The sequence below is a fragment of the Mytilus galloprovincialis genome, chromosome 2, assembly GCF_965363235.1.
Source record: "Mytilus galloprovincialis chromosome 2, xbMytGall1.hap1.1, whole genome shotgun sequence".
NCBI classification, from domain to species: Eukaryota; Metazoa; Mollusca; class Bivalvia; order Mytilida; family Mytilidae; genus Mytilus; species Mytilus galloprovincialis.
Genome location: NC_134839.1, coordinates 76,377,339 through 76,387,746, shown reverse-complemented (window position 1 = coordinate 76,387,746; position 10,408 = coordinate 76,377,339). Strand labels below are relative to the sequence as shown.

General features: G+C 32.9%; 1 protein-coding gene across 1 annotated transcript; it reads right to left on the bottom strand.

The window, feature by feature from the left end:
- LOC143064425 (fascin-like) lies at positions 1-6,415 on the bottom strand. The gene is made up of 2 exons (XM_076237243.1): positions 5,481-6,415; positions 1-714 (listed from the first exon to the last, which is right to left on the bottom strand). Exons 1-2 carry the CDS (start codon positions 6,360-6,362, stop codon positions 106-108), a joined length of 1,491 nt encoding a protein of 496 aa, XP_076093358.1. The 5' UTR covers positions 6,363-6,415; the 3' UTR covers positions 1-105.
- Positions 6,416-10,408: the final 3,993 nt, after the last annotated feature.

The window sequence follows — 10,408 nt, the reverse complement described above, 5'->3', positions numbered from 1 at the left end:
TTTAAAAAAAAAAAATAAACAATTTATGCAAGAAACATTACAATACGTTTCTGATTCCTTTAATACAAACTGATAATAGAATGGAAAACGAAAGTTTTGTATTGCCTAGAATCGCCACAAGCACGATTTCTGTATTACCTGAGTGGTAGCTTCAAACCCACCACTTTTCTCACCATTTATATATTTTGTGTTTGGTGCAAGGATAGCCAAAAGACAATGACCCATAAATTCCAGTATAAATGGTTCCGGGTCAGTGCCAGTTGGAGAGATCGTTGTGTTTTTTAGATTCCAGTATTTGCCATTATCGCCTTTGATGTAATAAACTCCTTTGTCACCATGTTCCAGCTCCAATACGTCGTACATTGATTTGTTACACGAGTAGACTGGTTCCTTCGAAGACGACGACTTCTTCCCTACATATCCATAGTCACCTTTTACAATCAACATTTGTCGATTGATGAGTTTGATTCGAAATATTTCTTTTGCACCGATGCCATCACTTTTAGCAGTCATTTGACCATTTGGTTGTATGCCAACGTATTTGCCATTTGCGGCTATTACTGCAACAGTTCCACAGAGCCATTCGAACTGGAATAAACAATCTGGGTTGCGGCTTGTAGAAGTTGCTTCTATTTTATTGCTCGGGCTAACAGACCAGAATTTGTATTCCGATGTGATGATGTACCACTTATTGGTATCATTGTCGAATTCAATCTGAAAATAATGGAAGTTTACATCAACACAATTACATCACATCATTTTTTTCGGTCAATTTATCAACAAAAGCAAAAATATATTACTGCGATAATAATCACTTTTACTTCGTGTTCGTACGATCGCAACACATATAAACGACCGAACCCAAAAGAAATATGTCCATTCATTTGTACTATTGGTATTAGATTACCACGGTATGAAACAACAAGAGGCTTACAAGATTATATTAATATCGTAATAAAGTGTCATAACTGAGGCTTGTTTAGGGGGGGTATCAATATCCCATATCCCATTAAGTTTTTATCCCAATATCCCGTATCCCTATAATGTTTACCCCTAATATCCCAATAAATAATTTTTACAAATATCCCATATCCCTAAAACTATTTTGAAATATCCCAAAAAATCATTATGAATTCATTCCCAAGCCCATTTTTTTCCTCATCATCACAACGTCAACAATTTTGACTTGGAAAACAAACTGTGTTCATGGTGTTAAATGAAATTTACAGTGCATACTTCCTGTGTTAAATAAGAATATATGTGTCCAAAAGATGAAGTGTTCCATCTTAGAGCCTTGTATAACAATATCTTTTTATGTGATCTTAAACGACAAATTTAGTGTAAGGGGTCTAATTTCAGACTTTTTTTTTAATTGTTCAAACCGTGATGCTTATGACTGTAAAATTTCATTTTGATAGCATTCTTCTTTCATTGATAAGAAACTTCATCCTACACGTTAACCTATGTTGGAAAGAACAGAAGGACTCAAACCTGTCTCTTGTCCGAGATTGCTCTGACATCCAACGGCTGTTTTGCCAGACAAGCTGAGACTGTGGGACGTCAGAGCACGTCCATATCAAAAAGTGGATATTTAGCATGCAAGTTTAATAACTCAAAATAAACACAAGAAAGCTTTCTGCTAATGTACCTACATTACACTTAACTGTTGCAATATTTTTACAGCAGGCAAAATTTGCACAGCCCTTGTTTTGCAAAGAAATAACACAACATTTGACTCTGTGATCTTGAACTTTATGAATTACATAGATCCCAATATTTTTGTTACTTTTTTTTTAATTTCCTTCCTCACAACACCAGTAATAGAAAGAACATATATTAATTTACATTGATTATTTAGTAATTATTCGTTATTAACATAGTTTATACCGCGAAATATCTACTTTTTGATATGGGACGTGCTCTGACGTCCCTCGGCCCCAGCTTGTCTGGCAAAACAGCCGTTGCACATCAGAGCAATCTGTGAAACGTGGAGACCTCTGAAGATCCTCGCCACGTAAAAAATAAGAGGTAAAACACTAGAAAATATCCTGTAATCATATAAAGCATCAAAACAAATAAAAACATTGACAACAATAAGGCTAAGGCAGCAACCATTTGATTTTTTTTTTTGGGGGGGGGGGGGCTATGGTTTTTTTTGGAAAAAAAAAGTTTGTTTCCAGTTTTTGGAGAAAAAAATAATTTGTTTTTGATTCTGAGAAAAAAAAATTGTTTGTTTCACCCTCAGCTGCCACTATATGTAATGCTAAAATTGAAAGAAAAAAATTGTTTTCGACTTGTCCGAAAAAAATAGATTGTTTTTCGCCGTAGGCGAAAAAAAAAATTTGTCCAGAAAAAATAACCATAGCCCCCACCCAGAAAATCAAATGGTTGCTGCCTAAACTCATCAGATGGATACATTTTGTACATCTAACAAAAATCTATGATTATTTCAAGAAAATTATCAATGCATATGAGCATATACTATAAAAAAAAGATGTGGTATGATTGCCAATGAGACAACTCTTCACAAGAGACCATGTGACACAGAAATTAACAACTATAGGTCACCGTACGACCTTCAACAATAAGTAAAGCTCATACCGCATAGTTAGCTATAAAAGGTTCTGAAATGACAAATGTAGAACAATTCAAACGAGAAAACTAACGGCCTAATTTATGTATAAAAAAATGAACAAAAATAAATATGTAACACAGCAACAAACGACAACCACTGAATTAAAGAATTCTGACTTTGGACAGGCACATACATACAGAATGTGGCGAGGTTAAACATGTTAGCGGGATCCCAACCCTCCCCTTAACCTGGGACAGTGATGTAACAGTACAACATAAGAACGAACTGTGCAAATCAGTTGAAAAAGGCTTAACTCATCAGATGGATACAAATAGAAATACATCTAACAAAAACAGAGAGTGGACGTGACCGAGTACTTGTACATCCCATCAACAAAAAGACACTAAGTACAGATCTGAGAGTACTCGCAGTTACTGACAGCTAGTTCAAAGCCAATTACAACTAATAAAAAGTAATGCATCTGAGACTAAATTATCAATCATTACACATCCAGCATCCAATGGCACGGTAAACAACATCTCCGTAAAAATGAGGATGTGCTATCCCGTTTGAAATAAGTTTTCTACAGGTAGAACCAAACTTCAAAACCAAATCTAGAATTTAGTAAATATTTTAAGTGATTTGTGGTAACGAAATCCCTGACTTAATAATTTACCAGGAATACATAGATTTCGTTCATTAAAATCCAAAACGTTACAACAGACTAGGGCATAGCGGAGGAGTTGTGATATACAAACACCATAAGATAGTGCCAAAGGAACATCACCATCCAAAAAAGGAAAATTAACAATAAGGAACGAAGTATGGAAAGCAAAACAAATACTTTTAATATTATCAGTACATATGAGCATATAAATATCGAAAATAGATCAATACTTTTCGCTTGGGTTAGGATAATTTTAAAATAAAACAACAATAAACTCAAATAAATCAACAAAGCACTAAAATGACCTTTAATATTAAACTTTTTTGGGCAATTTTATCAAGTGAGATGTAAATATTTCTGTACTGAACTTTTAAATTCCACTTATTTCTTTTCATGTTAAAAATTCAATATCCTTATAAATGCATCAATATCCCATATCCCATTTACTTTAAGGACAAATATCCCATATCCCTAAAATTGAAATGGCAAATATCCCGTATCCCAATATACCCTATACAAGCCTCATAACTCCTGAAAGACAATTACGACCTAAGTTTTGTTATCAGGCAATATTTGAAAATATGGAAAGCATTGGTTGGAAAGTTCCTCATTTATTGCACGAAAACAACGTGCCATTTCCCAATCAATCATAAGGACCGTAACTTATGAATGGCAAATATCAATATGAAAATCGTAAGTTTCGGAATTGACGTAATTTTGTCATCAGTTACAACATATTAATTATAAGTTACTGCGCGGAAACGATATATAGTAACCATTTTAAATCAATCACAAGTGAAAGTGTCAATAACAACTTCGAATATAGTTTTCATTGGTTTTGATATTTATTTTGTCATCAGTAGATTAAAAGCAAACTAAATATTATGGTTATATACATATATACATATGCACTTTCATGGATCTACAATCTGTCGAGACCTGTATTTTGTCATTGCTCAAGATCGTGTTTTTCTATGACTGTTTATATGTCGTCTTTACACTAAATTTATTGGATTTTGGATTGATAATTTAGTCCTAGATGCATAATTTTTTTATAAGCTGTATTGGCTTTGAACTTGTATCTATCAGTAACTGCGAATACTCTCAGATCTGTACTCAGTAATTCAGTGGTTGACGTTTGTTGCTGTGATACATATTTTTTTTTTCCACGTTTTTGTACATTTATTAGGCCGTTAGTTTTCTTTTGATTTACATTTGTAATTTCGGGGACTTATATAACTGACTTTGTGGTATGGGCTTTGTTCGTTGTTGAAGGCCGTACGATGATATATAGTTGTTAATTTTTGTGTCAATTTGGTCACTTGTGAGGAGTTGTCTCGTTGACCATCATACCACACCTTCTTGTTTTATATTTACCTCTATTTTGAATTTAGTAACATCATATTAAAAATAGAAAAGTACAACTCAACTTATTACAGGGAAACATAACCAAACACCCGCACAACCTGACTGCCCTGCCGACATGCACAAAATTCAACAACCAATGGCTTGATTTCCATCGAAAAAGCCGATTTAAAATTAATAATGCTTTTAAAACTTTTAAAAAATGTTAATAAAAAAAGAGTTATAACATAGACGAACAATGCACGATTAGAAAAAGACTTATCCAACGTACATATACTGCTCTAAAGATAATATTTTTTTCTGATAAACATGTGGTATTGTCTTGACTATATTTTCTTTTACAGAACTCCAGACTTTATTTAAGATCATTATAGACGAAACTCATCAATTTTGATGGATAAACATATTATTGAAACAAATATAACCGTCTTTAACTTTTAATGGGATCAGAGTTTTTGATACATTTTGTTGAATGATAACTTCAATTTTATGAGGATTAGAACTTCAACAAAAAAGTTATTCCTTCGCTTTTTTTTTCGTTTATCAACAAGAAAAACGTGATTGCTTATACGGCAACTACTAGTAATCTGCAACGTTCAAATATGGTGTTGTTTTTCTTCTTCTTCTTCTTCTGATATACAGTTTCAGCTTCATTTATGTTGAAGATTACGAACAGTTTGCTCATTGTTGAAGACTGTACAGTCATATAGTTGTTACTGTCAACGCCAATCGGTATCTTGTGGAGTAATCATACCACATCTTATTTTTATACACTTCATGCATTTGAGTCTTAATGTGATAATTAAATGAGAAATGGAGGGATTTTGTTTAGGGGAGGAGGTCTGTTTTATATAGTGTAAACATTAATCATACCTGAAATATTTCCTTTTTACTTTCCTGATCTGTACTGGCAGACAGTCCGAAACCGGTTTGAATCGATACGTTGTTTTCATTTGGTGCCACGAATACAACTTGGGGGTTGCTTTCTTCAAGTTGAAAGATTTCCTCGTCTGTTATTGTTTTTCTGTCGGTTTTGAGAGTTACAGACTGGCTACCAATACCAACACCGCCTAAGTATTTTCCTTCGTCATCCCGAAATGCAATTCCCTCAAGCTTTGGTTCTGAGTTGACTCTCAGTTCCAGTGTAAAGTATGTTCCCGGTTCCTTTGATTCTGTTAAAGTACCATCTTTACGTAGATATCTATTATCGCTCGTTTTTATTAAATATTTACCCAAATGATATTCTAAAGTAAATATTGAATGTTGTCCCCATGGAATTCTATCTTGGCATATAACTTCATTTCCAACTAGACCAAAATAACGCTTCCGTCTTTTGTTGCCTAAAACGATTTGTGGGTGTCTAGCCATTGGAACATACCATAGTTCATTTTCAGAAACTTTTCTGGATAAGCATACCACTTTTTGATCATTTCCACCTAAGTATGTCCCATACTTTTCACTTTTAAAAGCCCATCTACCAGATCCATCAGGGGAGAATTCTATATTAAATTTCCCGTCATCAATAAGTTCCTCTGATTCACATTTTACGGCTCCAAACTTATCAACTGTCAGATAGCGTTCAAATCGATTTTTCATGTAGACGGTTTCGTCATGATTTAATTCCAGGGTCCAAATCTGTTTTCTGTTCAGGCCAGTGCCTAAGATGGTTAGTTCATATCCAAAATCTTCCGATGTTATAAAGTTAAAAGCAGAGTTTTGCAAACCTGCTGGCCATGAAAATCTGTTTGTTGACATCTATGTGTCCTTGTCAAGCTATACTCAAACTCTTGCCGCGTCTATGGCGACGACGTCGTCACTATCAGTACAGCCGATGAAACATTTACATATTGTTACGTTGACGGCAGTTTTGTACAATTCTCAAAAGTGACAATTCTCTCCCTGAATGTTTTTAAATCAATAAAAAAATTAACTGGTCGATATGAAAGGAAAAAACGTACTGTGCAACAGAGTCTGTCTTTAATTGAGAGGATGAAAAACATGTACTTTTAAAATGTCCATCTTTTTAAAGATTTTTTATTTCAATTGTGAGGCGATGAAAAAGTAATATTCTTTGTATTAGAAATGTTGTTTGCCATTATTTTTGACTTTTGGTAAAGCATGTGTGATATATACACTAAGTTGATTTAAGTCATTGGAGCACTCAGTAGTTTGTTAAATTTCTGCTATATAAATCATATCACAGTAAAAAGCATGGAGTTACTGCAGTTATTGGTATATCTGGCTCATTCAAATAAGGATTGTAAACGCATGGGCAAAGGGGTTTCAGAAGTGTCATAAGATTCCACTAGGTTTCAACACCATTCAGATTGCTTCCCATAGAAGTGAAACAAATACTGTGATATTGTCTCATCTCTTTTCAAACTTTTTCATAGTTTTGATATTGCCATGTTTTTGCAATATATATCAATTGTGAACATTGTGTTGCTTTCACGTAAAGATTTAAAGTGTAATTGAACAATGGTATAGAATTCCAGACGATAATAAAAAGCAATTATATCTAAGTTCTTTATTTATAATTAATATTCAAACCAGATATTTTTTTGTGTTGAAATTCAGTGGGGTATTTCACCCTAAAATTCTGAAATATTAATAGGGTCTAATTTACAAGTTGATATTTCGACATTTTGTGATAACAGATGTAACCAGAGAGTCAATTTAGTGTTTGTCACATTGCAAAATGCAGTACCTATGAACTCAAGTAAAACACATTGTGCCGTTTTAGTACCAGGGGACGATGATTTGATTTTTTTAGGAGATAGGGAGATCTTGGAATTTAAAATCCTGTAAAAACTCAAAATAAATAAGACTGCCTAAGAAAGGAAAGAACATATACATTGTGACCCATAAAATGCGTACAAAATAGGAAATAATTGTGTTGTTGTACAAGATTGACAATGAAATAATCTGACTTGGCCGCGCGAAATTCATAAACCTGCCTAGAAGTAGAAAGAGGTGAAAAAAAATATATTTCGTATGAAAAACTCTTCTACCTCCGAAAATATGTCACTGATGAACGAGACAGTCACAGCGGGGTGTTTATCTTGATATTTCAATAAGTAATAATTGTGTAAGAATAAATGATTCACACCTACTTAATAAGTATGTGTTACTTGGTGATTTATTGTCCGTCTGATGATTGTCTGTCTAGTATTGATATGATAACAAATACGGTGCATTTAGCAGTACTGATTTCTTTATCATATGTTTATTTTATATGTTTATTTTATATTTATAACTGTGTATGACTTGCAATTCTTTCTTTTTAATCCATAATCAAAATTCTAACAAGAGATTTTTTTTGTGTTGATGTGTTGAAATTCTGTGGAGTTTTCTCCCGAACTTTCGACAGTATTAATAATTTACAAATTCAATTTCGACAAGGTTGCTTATGTTTATGTTTGTTTGGCTTTTTTTATATTTATTTGAGCTGCCTTTATATATCAGTTTTGAAAAAGGTGCGATACACAATTTGTAATGGGTTTTTTATGCCAGGGGTAACATATCCAAGTACAGACAGAAAAGGGTTTGAGGAATCTGACAAGTAAAGAATTGACCTCAGATTGAATTTTAAATAAACAATTACTTTAAAAAAAAATTCTGTGGCTCTTTCTAGTGCTTTGTACGCCAAGTATGGTTGAATACGGAAGTTGATAATACAGATATTTTGTAATTCGTAGATGACTGATTATCTTGGAACTTTTTTTTCTATGACGACTAGAAAGGATGCAAGCAAAATATCAAAGTTAATAAAAGAAAAACGAATTGTTTAAATCTTGTTTACTTCAGGCCACACTCCAAAGCCAATCAATGATGATTAAACTTCGTTAGTTATGTAGATTAGGTTTGCGTGAATTACGGAAGTGATTCTATAACCAATAAGAATCCTCGATGCACGTGCATTGACGTCGGGCTTCTGAAAAGGAAGATAGTTTTCAAAACGCTAATTTGTTTTATCAAATTTCTTATGCAAGTAATTGCATTAACTTATTGTTTCTTAATCTGTGACCATATCATTTTTCTTTAGAACGGGGTATGCAATTTATAGGTTCCTACTTTTGACAAATAAATTAAACCATCATTTTGGACAACTGGCAAATTATCTTTTCACGTCAATGACTTAATTTCAAGGCTGCATGTCAGTTTTATAATTAAACATATCATATAGAGTTCGATGCACACGACACTAAAATGTTTCTGGATAATATACATTAAATTATATCTTAATTTACAATAAGTAAACTTTTTAAACTATTTTATTTGTTTTGATATAATGTTCTTTGGTGAATATGATATTCATACTATCTAATTCTTGGAGGACAGCCAGTAATATATAATTTTGGCGCCTGCGTGTTTTATATACATTTGTATTACAAACAAACAGACAAAACGCAATTGACCTATGCATGGAAGTATTATTATTTGTTAGATTTGGTAATATGCCCTCCCATGATCTGATCTAATGAAGGGTCTTTATATGTAGTTGAACTAAAATAATACCATAGTGTGCCGAGAGAATAAAAAAAAAATCTTTAATTTTTTTAATATTTATATTATTTACATGCGAGATATCATTCATTCACAGTAAACACCGGTAGCATTAGTTAAGATAATAGATAAGAATAGGTCGGCATATGTGTGAAAGGTCCTCTCCAAGCAGACTGAATATTTGACAGATGGCGGGGAATTGTACAGACATCACGTGGCAAAATTTAACCACTAAGATTTCGTTGAAAGACCTTTTCCATTATTTCAGAATTTAATTAGACACAGAAACATTAAGTAGCTAGACAAATTATTGAAACAGTTGGTCGTAAAAGTAATAGTTATATAGAAGGTATTGGTGTATTTCTACAATGCCAGCTCAACGGGTTGTAAAATAGTAGTTATATAGAAGCAATTGATGTGCATGACGGGTTGTAGCGGTAAATCTTCTCCTTTTTAATATAATTAACGTTTTCGCTAATGATAAGTCGCTTAAAATTGACACCAAAAATAAGCAAAACCACGGAAAAAGAGGATTTTTCTTCTTTCACTTTTTAGTTAGCGCAAGTAATATCATAGCGAGAAAATATCAGGAAGTTGAATAACACAGATTCCGCTTGACAACTATAAACAAATCTGACGTAACAGTGTTGAGGTACAAATATTCTTGACAACCATTGGTGTTTATTCATCTTTTCAAATTCAAAACGGGAAGAAGCAATAATTTCAAACCGTTTAAGAAACGTTTAAGAAATGTTATTATAATAGATAATTTTTTCTTTAACATAATATCCACCCAAAAATGGTTTTCGTTTAACATGCTCAACTTTTAGTCACCCTGTCTGAGGATTTCTTTTGTAATTTTGCGCAAACATTGAAATACACAGAATATATATTTAAAATTCCACAACCTGAGATGTCTCAACCGCTTAACTGACCGGATTTGACTTTGAGTGGAAAATCTTTGAGAAAAGTTATCTACAAGTATTAAATAAAATTAACATTTTCGATGATCCATGACAAGGTCAAGGTTATATAAACGAATCCAGACAGACATTTACACATTTCAATCAATCAATTATTCCACAAATGTAGTTGGCATATATATTGTTTATAGTTCACGAGGACCAATGAATGACGAAAAAGAGGTCAAGGTCAGACGATTCATGCCAGAGTGACATATACATCTTACAATCTATACACCGAAGATGACCTATTGCTTATAGTATCATTATCTAAGAAACAGAATTAACAAGAAGGACTTACGACTGACCAATTAACTATATAAAAGGTCAAGG